Genomic DNA, 17,204 nt, shown 5'->3' with positions numbered 1-17,204 from the left:
AGAATGGGTTCCACAGCACAGGTTCCACAGCACAGGTTCCACAGCACAGGTTCACAGCAACAGGTTCCACAGGACAGGTTCCACAGGACGGGTTTCACACAGCAAACATGTTCCACGAAATGGGTTCCACAGGACAGGTTCCACAGCACATGTTCCACAGAATGGGTTCCACAGGACAGGTTCCACAGGATGGGTTCCACAGCACAGGTTCCACAGGACAGGTTCCACAGCAGATGTTCCACAGGACAGGTTCCACAGCACATGTTCCACAGAATGGGTTCCACAGCACAGGTTCCACAGCACAGGTTCCACAGCACAGGTTCCACAGCACAGGTTCCACAGGACAGGTTCCACAGGACGGGTTTCACAGCACATGTTCCACAGAATGGGTTCCACAGGACAGGTTCCACAGCACATGTTCCACAGAATGGGTTCCACAGGACAGGTTCCACAGGATGGGTTTCACAGCACAGGTTCCACAGGACAGGCACCAAGCCATATCACTAAACAATGCAGAAATTCTCCTCCAGCCACTGGACTCCTGCTCAGGCTGGAGAGGATGTGAAACCCGGGGGTGGGGATGGGGGTAGGGAGCAGCTCTGTGTTCCAGACAGCACAGGGAACTACACTGTGCAGAGGCCCCTGGTGTCATTTGGGAGAGAACAAGAGGAGACCAAGGGAGATTGACCTTGACCATCATGGGTGTCAGGCATGACAGACCTGGGGAGATGCTAATATTTAATGTAAGACTTCTGAGCCAGGGCCTCTGACATTCTAGTAGTACCATCTGCGACAGACAGCCATTGAGCCAGGATAATGTGAGCCTCAGCTAGAGCCCTATGGGGTGATGGGCATATGGGGGGCAGGGAAGCCTCAGAAGAGGAAGAACCCAGGGCACCCACCTGTGTGTTGGTAGAAATAAGACCATTAGATACTGGGCGATGGTGGCACACGCCTTTAATCCTAGCACTCAGGAGGCAGAGGCAGGTGGATATCTGAGTTTGAGGCCAGACTGGACTACAGAGCGAGTTCCAAGGCAGCCAGGGCTACACAGAGAAACCCTGTCTCAAAAAAAAAAAAAAAAAAAAAAGACGAGAGAGACAAGTGGAGGAGGGGTACCCAGGGGTGAGAGGTACTAGGAAGACAGGAGGGAAGCCTACAGAGAAGAGCGTGGTCCACTGTGGGACCAGCTGCTGAGAGGCCAGGAGAGACAGGATAGAGATATGACCACAGGGAGACCCAAAGGAACCATGCAGTGTAGGGCCTGGCGAGTCCCTTGCCTTGGAGAAGCCCAATGCTGGCCAATGACCCAGGAGTCAAAGATTGACCAGCTTCAGGGATAGGAGTTCAAACAGGCTGAGCCTGGGACAGTGGGATTTGCACTGGCTGCCTGCCAATGGGAATAGCCAGGATGACTCCCAAGGGACCTGGCATGGAGGCTGGGCTTTGGGTGGGAGAGAGGGAATGGTGTCCCAAACCTGGAAAATTGTCTCCTGCCTCCGCAGGCTGCTGCTGTTTGCCTGGCACAGACAGGGCAGTGCCTGCACATGGTCCAGAAGGCCAACAGCCACAGTGATGACATGAGGGGCTGTGTTCAATCTGGTTTCCACCAATTATTTCATCAACGATGTGTGTGCAGAGAGAGGTCAAAACCAGTGGGGCAGGATCACTAGCAAAGGGCATGGCCATGGCCTCCCTGTGTGTGACTGGAGTTCCCGGGTAGAAGGTGCTGGAAAAGCAGATGTGGGAGTCCCTGAAGGTGCACAGACCTCCTGGGTCTGGGCAGAATAGCTAGGGGATTGTGTTTCTAGGTAGGACTGCCTAGGACTTCGGGAGCAAAGACAGCACTGGAGGATGGGCAGCCCCAAGCCAACCTGGGTTAATGAGGAGCCTGGGACCTCTGAAAGTCCTGGGAGGAGCAGTGATGGAAGGGGCTGGCTGGACAGACAGCCCAGAAGGCCATGCTGAGGCTCAGGGCTAGCTCCGGGGCCCTGAGCATACCCTCTTGCCCTCTAGGCATCATTGACAGCACACACACTGAGCAGCGGCAGGTGGTGGCTGTGACGGGGGATGGGACCAACGATGGACCAGCTCTCAAGAAGGCAGATGTGGGCTTCGCAATGGTAAGAGATGCTCAGAGAGGGCTTCTGGTCTGATTGGGTCTCACAGGCGAGGATGGCAGGGCTTGGACTCCACAGCTTCACACCGGCTTGTGGGACTCCATGCACACACTTCACAGTCACCCTCGCCATCCACCTTGTAGTCAACCAAAGCTTTGGAGCCCCAGCCTAGCTAGCCTCAGAGGTTTTCCTGAAGGGTGCAGGCAGTGCCCTGCTAGGTGCTGGGTGCTTAGAGGTCAAGGAGGATTGCGGCAAGGCTAGGCTTCCTTGGGGAGAAAGTTGGCCTCAGAGGGATGGCTGTGTGCACATGTGTATATGTGTAAATGTTTGTATGCATGTACGCATGTATATGCATATATGCATGTGTGTTTCTGTGTGGTCTGAACGATCTGGTTCCTTTAGGTCAGGGGTGAGGTGCACAGGACTAAGGCTGTGTAGAGATGAGAATGGCCATATGGAGCCACTCACCTCCACAGCTGCCCCACCAGGCTCCTGTCCCTGTCCCTACAGGGTATTGCAGGCACAGATGTGGCTAAGGAGGCCTCAGACATCATCCTGACAGACGACAACTTCAGCAGCATCGTCAAGGCAGTGATGTGGGGCCGTAATGTCTATGATAGCATATCCAAATTCCTGCAGTTCCAGCTGACTGTCAACGTGGTGGCTGTGATTGTGGCCTTCACAGGTGCCTGCATTACACAGGTGGGTCCCCCGGGAGCATCATACCCAAGGCTGGGAAGGGGCAGCCTCCAGGACATCCTAGGTTGTTGGAAACACAACGCTGGGGATGGACACGTTGTGGCATGCCTCACAAGAACAAGACTCCATCATAGTCTTCCATGAAACCACCAGCCCTATGCAGTTTAGAAATGAGGCATGGAGAGGTAGTGTGATTCGGGTGGCCCCAGAACTGAGGGGTATGAGACCTCATGCCCATCTGGCGACCAGAAGCAGCCTGACCCTTGCTCCAGGAGCTGGCAGAAACATGGGCACAGGCAATGCAGGCCAAAGAGACATCAGTTGGCCAGCTAAGGACCCAGATCCAGCCAGCCTCTGTGGGGCCTTCGCTCCAGAGTGGAGTGGATTAGGAGAGGTGGGATTGGGTGGAGGAGGCAATGGGGTTCTGTCTGTCTAGATCACTGCTACTAGGTCCTCAGCAGGCTGCTCACTGAGGCAGGTGGAGATAGGTGGAGTGAGTACCATTTCACAGAGGCAGAAACAGGCTCAGAGGAGAGAGTGGCCAGACATTCAGCCTGGCTCCTGATATCTCATGACATTATAACCAGACTGCATCTCCCAGGAGCTGGCTTTCTGGCATGGGGAAGGAGAGTGACTTCAGCTCTAAGGGAGTCAGTCTCAGGGCGCTGACTATTCCCAATCACCACCTGGGTACACAAGCTCCTACCCATAGGGGAACCCAGAATCCAATGTGCAGCCCTCCCCAAGGACCACATGGCCACATGGCCCATAGGCTCCCCTTGGCTATCACCCTCACCATGGTGATGCCTATGGTAGCTGTGGTATATTAATCATGTGCCACCCAAGCCCTGAGAGTTGGGTTGAGGGTTCCTATTCTGCTTAAAGGGCCTCTCTCCTGGTCTGTGGATGAAACGCTCCCTCTAGTGGTACCTTGGAGACATTGCCATGACAGCTTCCTGGAGACTGGATTGATGCCAGTTAGCAGATTCAAAGACAAGGATCAGTTGGCCCCAGGTCCCTGACTGAGCAGGGCCATGCAGGCTTTGGTGAGAAAACTGCACACCTGACCCTGAGGTTCTTGTATCAGATAATGTGGAAGGGCAGGAGAAAGCCCAGAGCCGCAGCCCTACCAGGCAGGGGTGAGGCAGCAGGAGCAGCAGGGGAAACTCGGGGAAGGCAGACAGGCAAGAAGCAGTTAAGCTTTCAGAATGGAAGAGCTTCCTGGTGGGGTGTCCACAGGCCACAAGACAGTCAAGGGTAGAGCCAGTGGCAAGGGACAGAGGGCTCTGGATAGAAGGAGGCCATGTGTGGGAAAGGTTTGTCCCCAGCAGGTGACAGGTATGTATGGGTCCAAGAAGACAGACGTAAAAGGAAGAGAGTGACTAGGAGGCTGGGGACAAGAGAGACTGGAGGAGGGGGTCCCTCAGTGTGCCATAAAAGTCACAGATCGGGGTTGGAGAGATGGCTCAGCAATTAAGAGCACTGGCTGCTCTTCCAGAGGACCCAGGTTCAATTCCCAGCACCCGAATGGCAGCTCACAACTGTCTGTAACTCCAGTTCTAGGGGATCTGATACCATCACACAGACATGCATGCAGGCAAAAAACACCAATGTACATAAAAAGAAAGAAAGAAAAATTTTTTAAAGTCACATATGACTTTAGGGAAAGGCATGGGGTGAAGATGAGGCCAGCTCTGGCTGCTGTGGGCAAGGCCTGTAGTTGTGAGGAGTAAAGGGACCAGCTCATTCAGTCTGTGTACACTGGGGTTGTTCTGTCCAGCCCCGTTCCAGCAGAGTAAATCTGACAGTGTCCACACCAGCATGGTTGTGACGAGCACCTCTGGGTTAGCTTTCCGGTTTTCTTACTTGACAGACTTCCTATCATGATAATACATTTCTTTTGGAGTCATAGTTATAAACCAATAAGATATAAGAGGGTAAGAAGCAAGGTGGCTTTGGTAGCAGAGGTCAAGAACACTATCTCCAGGACAGGAGAGACTCGAGCCCCTGAGACTCAAGGGCTGTGGCTTGGGGATGGGGGTGTTAAGAGGTGGTCTCAGACAGGAGCAGAGCAGCAAGGGTGTGGCTGAGTCTACCAGAAGTCAGGGAGCTGTGGCCACTGAGCCTGTGGGCCCAGGAGCCGGGTGGGCAGTTCATACCGTTCTCGCCTGCAGCTTGTAGTAGGAAGTGCTGAGACCCTGCGGCATGCCCATCCTGCACTCTGACTGTGGTGGCCCACTGTGTGATGGTCTTCTCCCCAACCCTGTCGTAGGACTCGCCCCTCAAGGCCGTGCAGATGCTTTGGGTGAATCTCATCATGGATACGTTTGCCTCCCTGGCACTGGCCACAGAGCCACCCACCGAGACGCTGCTCCTGAGGAAACCTTATGGCCGCAACAAGCCGCTCATCTCACGGACCATGATGAAGAACATCCTGGGCCACGCCGTTTACCAGCTCACCCTCATCTTCACCCTGCTCTTCGTGGGTGAGCACCCCAGTACTCGCCCCTCTGTGGCCAGGTCACCAACTTCTTGGACACACCATGGCCCACATCCAACATCTGGCTTCACACATGCCATCCTGTTTTGCTCATGGGGAAACTGAGGCATACGAGGAAAACGTAGATTGCAGCACACGGGGAGCCCTATGCCCTGTCCTGGGCTTTGACTTCAAAGCCAATTGTAGTGCTAAGCACACACCATTTGAGGCAGCAGCATCCAGGACTGATGAAAGTCTTATTAGCCTCTGAGAGCCAAGGCCCCGGGCCAAGCAACCTGGCCCTTCCCCCACCCCTTCTAGCAACTCCTTACCCCAGGAAGATGTCTTCATGGAGATTTTCCCAGGGAAGGACACATATCCTGCTGGACTGTTGACTCCTTCCTCAGCTCCTCCAGCCACTCAGAGAGTCAGCTTTTCTTCACTGAAATAAAGTCCCTGAGATCATGTGAACTCTCAGTCTAGGAGGTCACATCCAGATGACTCCATTGTTTGGGGCCAGTAACAAGACAGGGGCACACAGTGAAGAAAACTTCCTCATTCCATGGCCAGGAAGCAGAGGCAGGAGCATCAGAAGTCTAAGGTTATCCTTGGCTACATCATGAGTTCAAGGGCAGTTTGGGACCCGTGAGACCCTGGTTCCATTATCTCCCCAGAGCACCGTAGTCTGGGCACCAGGTCAAATGCATGGGTCTCCAGGCCGTGTTTGCCTAAGCTATGGTGGCTTACCTCAAGGATTCGTGTCCTCCCAGTACATTTATAAAGAGTGTCGCTTTGTAATGCAGGTGGCCATAGAAAAGGTAACAGGCTCCAAGCCATTTATCCTCCAGAGCAGCGGTTCTCAACCTTCCAAATGCTGCAACCCTTTAATACAGTCCCTCATGCTGTGGTGACCCCCAACCATAACATTATTGTCATTGCTACTTCATAACTGTCATTTTGCTACTGTTATGAATTGTAATGTAATTATCTAGTATGCAGGATACCTGATATCTGACACCTGTGAAAGGGTAGTTTGACTCCCCCCCCAAGAGGCCAGGGCCCACAGGTTGAGAGCCATTGATCTAGAGACAGGATTATTGGCTCACTGAGCCGTCACCACAGGCCACACCCCATTCCCTGCCTCAGCCCGGCCCCACCCTCTGCCTTGGCAGGTGAGAAGATGTTCCAGATTGACAGTGGGAGGAACGCACCGCTGCACTCGCCACCCTCAGAGCACTACACCATCATCTTCAACACCTTCGTCATGATGCAGCTTTTCAACGAGATCAACGCCCGCAAAATCCACGGCGAGCGCAACGTCTTTGACGGAATCTTCCGGAACCCTATCTTCTGCACCATCGTTCTGGGCACGTTTGCCATCCAGGTACCCAGCCCCCACCTAACCTGGGCTGGGCAAGGCGGTGGCTCCCCAGCCCTCCGTGCCATCTCCGTGTCTGTCCCTCCGATCTCTGACCTGCAGATAGTGATCGTGCAGTTTGGCGGGAAGCCCTTCAGTTGTTCCCCGCTCCAGCTGGACCAGTGGATGTGGTGCATCTTCATCGGCCTGGGAGAGCTGGTCTGGGGCCAGGTCGGTGTGTGGGGAGTTGGGGGGGGGGGCGCTAGTGGACAGAGGGGGCCTTGAAAGCAAGGGAAGAGGAAGAGCAACAGGATTGGTCTTGGCTATGATACGTCCATACCAGGGAAAGCCATCACCAACACAGAGCATCATAGCAAGTTGGTCCAAGGCTCCAAATGCAGGCCACGTGGGTACCAGCACTCTGGTTTTGACCTTATATCTGTATCTTGCTGCTGCTGGTGTTTTCTTTTTTAAATTGTAGCAGTTTGATTTAACATAAATATATGTCCAAAGGCGATGCTGTATTACTGGCATGGCTTGCCATAAATCGAAGCTTATGAAAAATTTAATATAGGGGGCGTGATACTAAGGCACCAAGGCTGCCTCAGTGCTTGGGCCTGCCACAGCTCAGAACCTGAAACCAACACGCTAAAAGGGGGATCATCTAGTGGTATCCTCAGGGTAGTGACCTGATATCACCAAGCAGGGACATGTCCTGCCATGTTACAGTGTGACTTGGGGTAGGCCTGAGCATCTCCTAAGTTGAAGGTGCTCTCTGATGGCCACTCCATCTCTAGAACATTCTTCCACCTGGTTCATTCTCTATATCTGCCCAAGTTCTAGGCATACACACACATGTGCATGCACATACAAGTATATACACACTACACACACCATCACACTGCTGATAGCTTGAATCTCAGTCTCCTGACCCAGGACACTACATAGGAGAAGTGTCTTTGTCCATAAACTGAGCTAAATGGACTGTATTCCCAAGGTGCCCAGATATCCCGGCAGTGGACTCATCATAGGCCTAAGATGATTTTCTTCTTCAAGTTATCTCTAGGCTAGAGTAAGAAACTACAGCAGTGAGCCAGATATGGTAGCACACATTTGTAATCTTAGCACTCAGGAGGTTGAGGCAGGAGGATTGCATATTTGAAGGCAATGTGGGCTACATATCCAAACCCCATCACAAAGAATAAAAATAAAAGGAAGAGAAGGTGGTGATACAGTGGCGGCTTGTGTTGTGGTTCACGCCCTTAATCCCAGCACTTGGGAGGCTGAGGTAGGAGGTTCTCCACTGGTTTGATGCCAGCCTGGACTGCATGGTAAAACCCTGTCTCAAAAAATCCAGGGAGACAGAGATTATAATGGGAACCACTTCCCAGCCTTTTGGCTAAGATTAAGTTTAGAAATTACAGTGGCAAATGTTAACTCAAAGATAAAGTTCAGATCCATCCAAAATGGCCTATGGCACATCTTTGGAGCATTAAGAACTAAATTTGAACTGGGCAATGGTGGCACATGCCTTTAATCCCAGCACTCAGGAGGCAGAGGCAGGCAGATCTCTGTGAGTTCGAGGCCAGCCTGGTCTACAGAATGAGTTCCAGGACAGCCAGGGCTACACAGAAGCCTCTAAAAACAAACAACAACAACAACAACAAAACCCTACTAAATTTGATTAGGACCTTTCTCTTATTTCCTGGGCACCTAGAGGCCTGCATCCTGAGGGGTCCCTCAGCATCCAGGGGAATAAACTCATGAGCACTAAGGCTGATGCCGGTATCCAGCACTGACCCTGAACTTCCAGAGAGCCTGAGCAAGTAGTGGTCCAGCCTTGCCTGCCCTCACAGGTGTAAGGGGCCTCTGATGTCTGACTCTCAGGCCTAAGTCTGGGGAACAAGCCCTTCGGGGAAAGTAAGAATGAGTGTATCCCCCATACATCCTACCTTCAGGTCCAGAACACCTTGTGCTCACTGAAGGACATCCACAAAAGTGTCTCTACAGCACATACATAGTACCTGCCTGGGTCCTCACAACTCCTAAGCTACCAATAGAGTCCAGAGCTCAGCAGGGGAATGGGACTTGTCTTGGGTCACATGACCCAGGTATTCTTGGGGTACTCTGAGTCACAGTGGCCAGTTCCTCAAGGGCAAGTTATTCCATTCTGTCCTTTGTGTCCAATAAGTGTAGTAGAAAGGCCATTAATAAGAAACAAGAAAGTCAGAATGGGAAGCAGGTTAAAAAAGGGAGCTTATCATGTGACTAGGAAACAGATAAGCAGAAAAGGAGGGAATGGGGTTTAGGGACCGGGAACAGAGTCCTCAGTCCTGACCCTTTGCTGGGTACATCCCTTGCAGGTCATTGCCACCATCCCTACCAGCAGACTGAAGTTTCTGAAGGAGGCAGGGCGGCTCACACAGAAGGAGGAGATTCCTGAAGAGGAACTAAATGAAGACGTGGAGGAAATAGACCACGCAGAGCGGGAGCTTCGCCGTGGCCAGATCCTGTGGTTCCGGGGCCTGAATCGGATCCAGACACAGGTGTGGGGAACTCCTAGGGCTGGGCCAGACCTGAGGGTGTGGCCAGTGTGCCCCATTGCACCCTCACACTCTGATGTGAGGGAGGGTGGCCATAGGAGCTATGTCCATCAATGGCTTCCAAAGAGCTCTCACTATTCCCCCAGCCATGAGTGCACGCACACACATCACTTCTGCAATACAAGCAGAAGTGAGAGAATGGAGGTGGCTATGAGGGCTGAGGTGAGTGAGGGTTCTATTGTGGCTGGGTGGCAACCAGGAGGGCCAGACAATACTGGAGAGACACTGTCGGCCAGGGACCTTTACAGACATGCACACACCCTCTGCCTCTGTGAGGGTCTTTAAGCACTGCCCTTGACTCCACCTAGATGTGGAACAAAGGTTAAAATCCCCATATACAGAGGTATACATGCAAGCCAAGCTTACACATGGGAACATATGAGCACAGTGTCTGCCCAGCCAGAAGCAGGCTTCTGCCTCAGAACAAAAGCTATGTGGCCACTGCGTGGTACATGATGGTGCAGGAAGGCCACACACATGCACATTCCATGTTCTCCCAAAGCCCCCGTGCCTGGGGCAGGTGTAGTTTATGAATGTGCTTTAGGAAACCAAGAAAGAGATCTCTTGCCCAGAAAGACATCACCCTCTGATCCCTCACCGGAGCAGTCCAGGCAAGTGATGCGTAGACCAATCACTGTTTCCATAGACTTCAGCAAATAGTTTTACTGGGATGCCTTATGCTGCACAGGGACTCATTAGACTCTGCAGCCCCTGCACTGCCCACCTGGCATTTAGGGGAGTGGGTTTTAAACTCACAACTGCCTCACACAGGCCCGGGCTCTCCTGCTGTGACCAGGACCCTGGCAGCCCCTATTTCCTGGGAGGCTTGCGGTAGGTGGCACTGCCCCATAGGCCTCACACCTCAGGAGGAAGAGGGGACTACAGTCCCCTGATGATTATAGTCCTGAGTGGGTGTGAGTCACTCTAGCCTGCCTTCCCTGAGCTCTGTTGTGGGCCTATGCCACTTACACCTCTGCCAGCTGGATGGCATTGCCCTTCCCTAAGAAGAAGAAACAGGACTTTCCCAAGGTCACCTAGCTAGGAAATCGGGAGAGCGAGACCTTGGCCCAAGGTCTCACCACATGGCTCTGGCGCTATGCCTGAAGCCCTCTTCCATTCTGACACCTCCACCCCAGCCCCTGAGCCACTATTGAGGGAAGAGGTCACACCCTGCTCCCCCTACCTACCTCCCACCCCTGCTTGGGACCCCCGGGGCCTACAGATGGGCCCAGAGCTGAGCAGACATCTTTCCGAGCCTTGGAGTGTGTCTGGTATTTTCGTTTCAAGTGGTGTTGTCCTTGTCGCCTTGGCTGCGGCTGTTGTGTGACGTGGCGCCCGTCAGTTGTGTAGCTGTGGTGTTCGTTTCTTCTCGCAACTTGTCTCGTTCTCTCCTCCGTTGCAGATTGAAGTAGTCAATACTTTCAAGAGCGGGGCCTCCTTCCAGGGGGCCCTGCGGAGACAGTCCTCCGTCACCAGCCAGAGCCAGGACGTAGCCAGTCTCTCTAGCCCTAGTCACGTCTCGTTATCCAATGCTCTTTCCTCTCCGACCAGCCTTCCTCCTGCTGCAGCTGGGCGTGAGTGTGACTCCTTACCGCCTCCGCTGGCCACCAACGCCAGCTCCTGGGCGGGCAGGCGGGCAGGGGCCGGGATTCCAGAGGACATGGGGGGACAGGGGTCACTGTGAGGCCCAGGGGCTGAAGGGCCGCATCCACCGAAGACAGTTTCGTTGCTCAAGAGTTCTCAGGCAGTTGTGGGGTTAGCTGGGTGTCAAGGATTGTAACTAGCAGTGGGCCATTAGAATTGCAAGCAGTCGACAGGTCTGAGTCTGTCAAAGGGTCACAACGTAGCCAAGAAGGTTCTAGAACCCAAGGGTTCCAGTCCCCCTCAGCACCCGAGGCCAGAAGGTACCAGCCACCAAGAGAGGCACAGAGCACCCCTCACTCCCTTGTCAGGAAACAGAGTTCTCTGACTGAGGTCTTGCAGTCAAAGGGTTGATGTGGGTCAAGTGTAGAAGCCTCTCAGGTGTCACAGTCACAGTGGGGACTGAATCCAAGAGGGACCATGAGCCAAGTAATCGCCACAGGTCAAATGTCACAGACAGGAATGACAGACCACAGCACTTAGGGATCACCATGTCGACACTTCCCTTGTCCACTGAACACACCAGCTGCCTGACAAACCCTTCCCCCACAGTGTGTAGAGCATGCTGAAGTCTGACCCCTTCCTGAAAGAGACAAGGCTCCTGTTCTATCCAGCTGATCTCAAGTAGAAAATGGTGGGGCACATATATCCTACCAGGGCACCAGCTGTTCCCAAAAGAACTAGTCTACCCCTGATCATTTTCTTCTTATCTGAGGGGTAGCCTGGGACTCTGACCTCCTCTTCATTTTCTTTATGCCAAGCACATCTGCCCATACCACCACCTCTGACCTAGGGCTTCTCATCTCTGGCTTTGTATAGATCTTTGCTAGGCCTCTCCAAGGCCTCAGGTATCTCCATTCAAACCTTCCCAAAGTAATCCATCAGTTCTGGCCTTTTTTTTTTTTTCCTGAGACTGGGTTTCTCTGTGTAGTTGTGGTACCTGTCCTGGATCTTGCTCTGGAGACCACGCTGGCCTCAAACTCACAGAGCTCCTCCTGGCTCTGCCTCCTGAAAGCTGGGATTAAAGGTATGTTCCACCACCACCCAGCCAGTTCCAGCCTTTTAATGTAGACACAACCTGTGTGTGGCCCCAGCCAGCCTTCAGGTTCCTTGATGAGAAACAGACTCTATCTCTTGATGCATTAGAAAGGGCCCCACTCCTATCCCAAACAAGAACACCCAGCCTCACACACCTCCTACCCCTGAGCAGGGAGAATCTGTGTACAGGCCAGGGTTTTTTTGCTGGAGCCCTCCAGCAGGAGGTACAGAACATTAGGAGCCTGTTGATAGTCCATGCTGGTGTCCCATGACCATCCCATGGTGCTGCCCTCCCTGGGCAGGATGACAAGGAGGCTGAATAGTGTTCTCTCAGTGGTACAAAATGAGCCCAGCTGAGGCAGAGGCACATGTGAGCAGGTGGTATCTGAATCATTGACAAATCGTGGCCAGGTTTTCCCTTCAGAGCAAACAGCCTTCCTCCTCTTTGTGAGTGATCCATGCTCATCTGGCCTTCCTTCCCTCCCTGTCCCATCAACCCAACTCTGGTCTTGCTTGGCACCGCCCATCTTGAAGTACAGTCACCAAGTGTTCCTATGGAGATAGCTCTGTTGGTGACTCCTGTGTTGCCCTGAGTTCTGACTACTAGGATTCTCCAGGGCACAAGCTCAATTCCTTTGTTTGTTTGTTTGTTTTTGTTTGTTTTTCAAGACAGGGTTTCACTATGTAGCCCTGACTGTCTTAGAACTCAACTCTGTAGACCAGGCTGGCCTCGAACTTACCTGCCCCTGCCTCCCAAGTGCTGGGATTAAAGGTATGCACCTCCACCACCCGACCAACAAGCTCAATTCTTTATTCATCCTACTTCACCTCTTTCCTTAAGCATAGTACTTTACCCTAACCACAACAGAGATCACATGGCATTCCCAAGCACCCATGCATCCTTGAATGTCACCCTTGAGTCAGCCCCTCCCTCAGTTTAGCACTCATATTCTAGAACAAAAAGCTCTCCTCTCTTCTCAGCAGCCTTCTCTGCCTTCCTTCTGCACCACCATAAAGCCATCAAGGAGGCTGTTCCTGACACATTTCTGCAGACAGGCCCGTGTGCCCCCATTCTCTTGTTTTCAGACTGACCAATCCCTCCTGTGTTCCATGTGACCCTAATTTTGGAGCAGTCATGGGAAGAAAGCCTAGCTGGGGTTGTACCAGAACTCATCTACCATCCTGGCCCATGATTCTTCATCCCCTCTCAGGACCAAGGGAGGGGCCAAAAGTAAACTCCTTCACCCTGGCCTCCACCACAGTCTCCCACCTGTTCCTTCTGCTCTAAACCCCAGTTTGTAATTCTTAATCTCTTTGGGCCCTTCATTGGATGTGAGGTCTCAGAAACAACCTGACCATCCCTTAGCAGGGTGCACTGGCTCTTAGGAGGACAGCCACCAGTTTAAAGACGTATTTGGATCACCAAGATCACAAATGGGATGTCAAGTAGACAGCCCCTTGTCCTCTGCTTGGGTAGTTTCTGTAACATCACCTCTTCCACTCTCCTGGGACTCTGAGGACCCTCCAGATACTACACAAGGTCCTTTTAGGAGTCCAAATGCTTTCTTCCCATAGGAAGGTATGACAGGCACAGAAAGGGTGGGGGAACTGGGCCACTAGACTCTCTGCAGGATCTCCCCTGCAGAGGACTGGCCCGCATGCCTGCTGGAGCAAATGCCTGGAGTCTATGTGCCCCAAAGGGAGACAGATTTCTTTCCTTGATGTCATTAAGAGTAGATCACAAAGAGCTAGGATGGGGGGCTCACTGTGCACCCCTCCACAGCACAGCTGTTAGCTGGCCCCAGGCAGACACTACACATGGGGAGACATGGTCAGTTGGGGATGGGACCAGAGCACTCAGGAGAGAACCCAGGGGAATTGCAAGTTTTTCTCATCCTGACTCAAAATCAAACTTGGTTTTCCCCTCAGAGGTTCAAGGACACACCAGTAATGCCATACACTTGAGCCCTGCCCGACAGTTCTGCTTCCTTTGCTTCATGTCCATCTTACCATGAGGAGAGGAGAGTTTGCCAGGGTAGCCAGAGACACCACTTGGCCAAGACCACACAGCAAGGGGAACAGCAGGAGTGTGTTCTGAAGCCCCTCGCGATCCACTCCACACCACTTTCCAAACAGGCTGGACTCTAGAGCACAGAGGGTGGCCTTCAATCTGGGAGCCAGGGCTGGTACCCACAGCCTTCCAGAGGAGAGGGAGCACCCCTTCCATCACCCTAGGTGTGGAGATCAGGGAGGGTGTATCCACTGCTGTTCCTTAGCTCACAGAGACACAGAAGCAGTGCCTCCACTGGTCATCCAGGACAGCACCAGGCTCATTCACCCAGGTCAGCCTCCCCTTCTTATCCCCTCGGGTCCCTCACCCATCTCAAGCTATCTCTGTCCTTAGCAAGTCTGAAGGGGCTCCACATTGAACACTACAGCCTCACTATGCCAAGGGCAAGACTCTAAACACACACACACACACACACACACACACACACACACACACACACACACAGAGTCCCAAGTGCCCCCATGTCCCCTTTAGACATGGGTTTCGAGAACTGCCAGTGTGTGGCATTTGTGGTGAGGAACAATGTAGACTTGGCAAAGAGGAAAGCTGGGTTTCTCCTTAGCATTCTGGTAACTGATTTGGTGCAAGCTTGGGTTGGCAAGGAATTGGCTTGCTTCTGGGGGGACCCTAGAGCTCTCCACTGTCTGAATATTCCATGTCTTTGTTTCCTAGAGGGCTAGAGAACACTGGACACAGAGTTCAGCAAGAGAGAGTGAAATTAAAAGAGGTTGTGAGTCTTTAACCTTGAGCCTGAAATGAATGTGAAGCAATGCCAGACTCTTGGCTTCCTTGAAGCCGGGTAAACATTCGAGTATGCGGAGCCCACCTCAGAACAAGGCTTCTGCCTCCCCAGAAACCCCAGTGGTCAACACTCCAGGTCCCTCAGGCTGTTGAAAACAAACATCCACAATCCCATCCACTGGCCCCGCCTTGTTCCCTGCCCCCACATTCCTATGAGTCCATGAGTCTTCTGTCCTGAAACCCCTCTTGAGAGCAGGCAGGCAGGGGAGATGGAAGAGATTTTTGCTTTTGTTTTTGTTTTTGCTCCCCCTATTTTTTTTCCATTTCAGCTGCAGAGAGAACCGAAGTGGAGTCTTGAGATGGCCATGTCGGGGTATCCCGAAAAGTCTTGTCCCCACAGTCCTGTCCAGAGCAGTTCATTCTCTCTGTTGTCTCCATGCCAGGGGGAGGGTGAAGGGGCCTCATCTCATTGTGTGTTGTCCCCTTTACGTTGTCAATCACATGACAAGGACCTGCCACTGTCCCCTGACTCCCTTCCTATACTAGACATTCAGCCAGCCAGCGTCTATGGCAAGACAGCCTCAGAAGGCTGCGCACCAGCTGGACAGATCCTGGGATGGGACATTTGCACTCCCATTTTGCAGATGAGGAAGCCAGCAGCTGAGTTTTGCCTAGTGTTTGTTTGCCTAGCATACAGAAGGTCCTGGACTAGATCCTTAGTTCCTAAGAAAGCCAGTCAAGGAGTGGAGGTGAAGAGAGCCAGAAGTTCAAGGTCACCCCTGAGGCCAGCCTGGGTCTTATGAGACCTTCTCTTAAAGTAAACAACAAAGAAAGAAAAGATGAGCAAACTAAGGCTATGCCATTATTATTATTATTATTATTATTATTATTATTATTATTATTATTATTTTCAAGGGTGCAATGGCCTGCTTATCAGATTGTAAAATAAAAAATCTACAGAAGCTGCATAGGGAATCCAGAGGCAAAGATAGCTCAGAGAATCATAGAACACCAGGCCTCAGTTGGCCTGGCTGCACTAGCTCAGGCTTGACAGCTTGCCTGGATTCCAGCAAGCAGTGTTCTCTGGGGCCGCTAGCGTAGAGGGAGGAGACAGGACCGAGCGCTCTGCAGAAAGCAAGCAGAGGCTGTAGCTAGAGAAGGCTGACGGCAAAAGAGGAGAGGTGACTGGGGAAAAAAGTCAGACAACACAGCCCAGCTGGGCAGCCGATCATTGCCAAGTTGAATTCTCATCACTGCAGTCTGACTTCGGCTGTGACACAGACCCAGCAGTCAGAGCCATCTAGAAGTTTCTTCTGAGAACAGGGATCTCCCTAACCATGGCCCACAGAGGAACTCCCCGGTTAGCTGAGCTCTGATCTGGGACTCCAAACACCTCCCCACAAATGTCTCTGGCAGGCCTCCTGCCCCTATGGCTAAGGTCATGTGACCCTCAGCTGTCGGTGGCATCGGGCCATCTTGTATTTTCTCCTTTTCCCTACTCTGAGCCAATATTTAGAAGAGAGCAAGAGACATCTTTATTCCAAGTCCCATAGTCCCTTGTGACACAAGACATGTTCCTGTCTCTCTGCACCCTGTAAGGCAGTTTGGAATACAACCAGATAGGTGGTGTGGCTCTCTACAGCCAAGGAATGAGGAATGGCCAAGCCAGGACTTCAACCTGGCCCTTCCTAATCCAAAGCCAGGGTTCTTTTCACTAGCCTTGGAGACCAGAGGCCCGGCTCCTCCCTTTCTTCAGAGGAGAGAATAGAGGCCTAAGGACCTGAAGTTCCTGGCTTCCTCACTCCTGTGCAGTGCCAAACCTCTCTACCCTACCCCACTCCCCAAAACCCGAAGGGGGTCTGGGAGTTGGCTGTCCACTTCTGGCCTGTGTCTTTTGGTTTGGGGGTGTTTTTTTCTTTTTCTTTATCTTTTTGGTTTTGTGTTTCCAGAACACAAACAAAGCAATAAACCCCAAACCCCAGGAAACAAGGGAGCCCCTTAGCGAGCTGTAATGGCTGGCCAGGGCTTTGAGCCCATACTCGAGTGTTTACCTCCCAAATGCATGAAGGAAAGAGGCGCTGGGCACAAACAACTTTGTTCACATTGTGCAGGCTTCCAAGTGTAGCTGTGTGTCCGTGTGTGTGTGGTCCCTGACCCCTGTGGCATGCTCCCTGCCCGGGTGTCCTGTGTGCGGCTCCTCTGTGCTTCCTGGCTGCTGCAGCCCTGCACCTCAGAAAGCCTACCCTGGCTTTGCTTTGCTCTGCTGCCTCGGCTTGATGTCCCCTTCTCTGTTTGGCCCTCGTGTGTGTCCTCTCATCCCACCTCATCCGACCGTCTCTCCTTCCTGTTCCTTCTCTGTGTGACCTGTAACCTGTTCCATGTGGTTTGGTTTCTTAACTGTGTGTGGTTTTTGAAGACTGACTTTCTTAACCAATAGATTCTCCTCTTTCCTATT

General features: G+C 52.5%; 1 protein-coding gene across 11 annotated transcripts in view; it reads left to right on the top strand.

The window, feature by feature from the left end:
- The window catches only part of Atp2b2 (ATPase plasma membrane Ca2+ transporting 2), a 319,903-nt gene that overhangs the window by 297,650 nt on the left and 5,049 nt on the right, over positions 1–17,204 (top strand). For 6 of the 11 annotated variants that reach the window (XM_036181098.1, XM_036181095.1, XM_036181094.1 and 3 more), the window contains 6 exons: positions 2,017–2,123; positions 2,631–2,822; positions 5,092–5,305; positions 6,471–6,682; positions 6,779–6,886; positions 9,019–9,201. In XM_036181098.1, the coding sequence (XP_036036991.1) occupies positions 2,017–2,123; positions 2,631–2,822; positions 5,092–5,305; positions 6,471–6,682; positions 6,779–6,886; positions 9,019–9,201 (1,016 nt within the window). Of the gene's footprint in view, positions 1–2,016; positions 2,124–2,630; positions 2,823–5,091; positions 5,306–6,470; positions 6,683–6,778; positions 6,887–9,018; positions 9,202–10,660; positions 10,833–14,680; positions 14,736–17,204 lie in introns of all 11 variants that reach the window. The other 5 variants (XM_036181100.1, XM_036181099.1, XM_036181096.1 and 2 more) reach the window with 3 other exon arrangements.

Source organism: Onychomys torridus, chromosome 3, assembly GCF_903995425.1.
Source record: "Onychomys torridus chromosome 3, mOncTor1.1, whole genome shotgun sequence".
NCBI classification, from domain to species: domain Eukaryota; kingdom Metazoa; phylum Chordata; class Mammalia; order Rodentia; family Cricetidae; genus Onychomys; species Onychomys torridus.
This window is presented reverse-complemented; position numbering and strand designations above follow the sequence as displayed.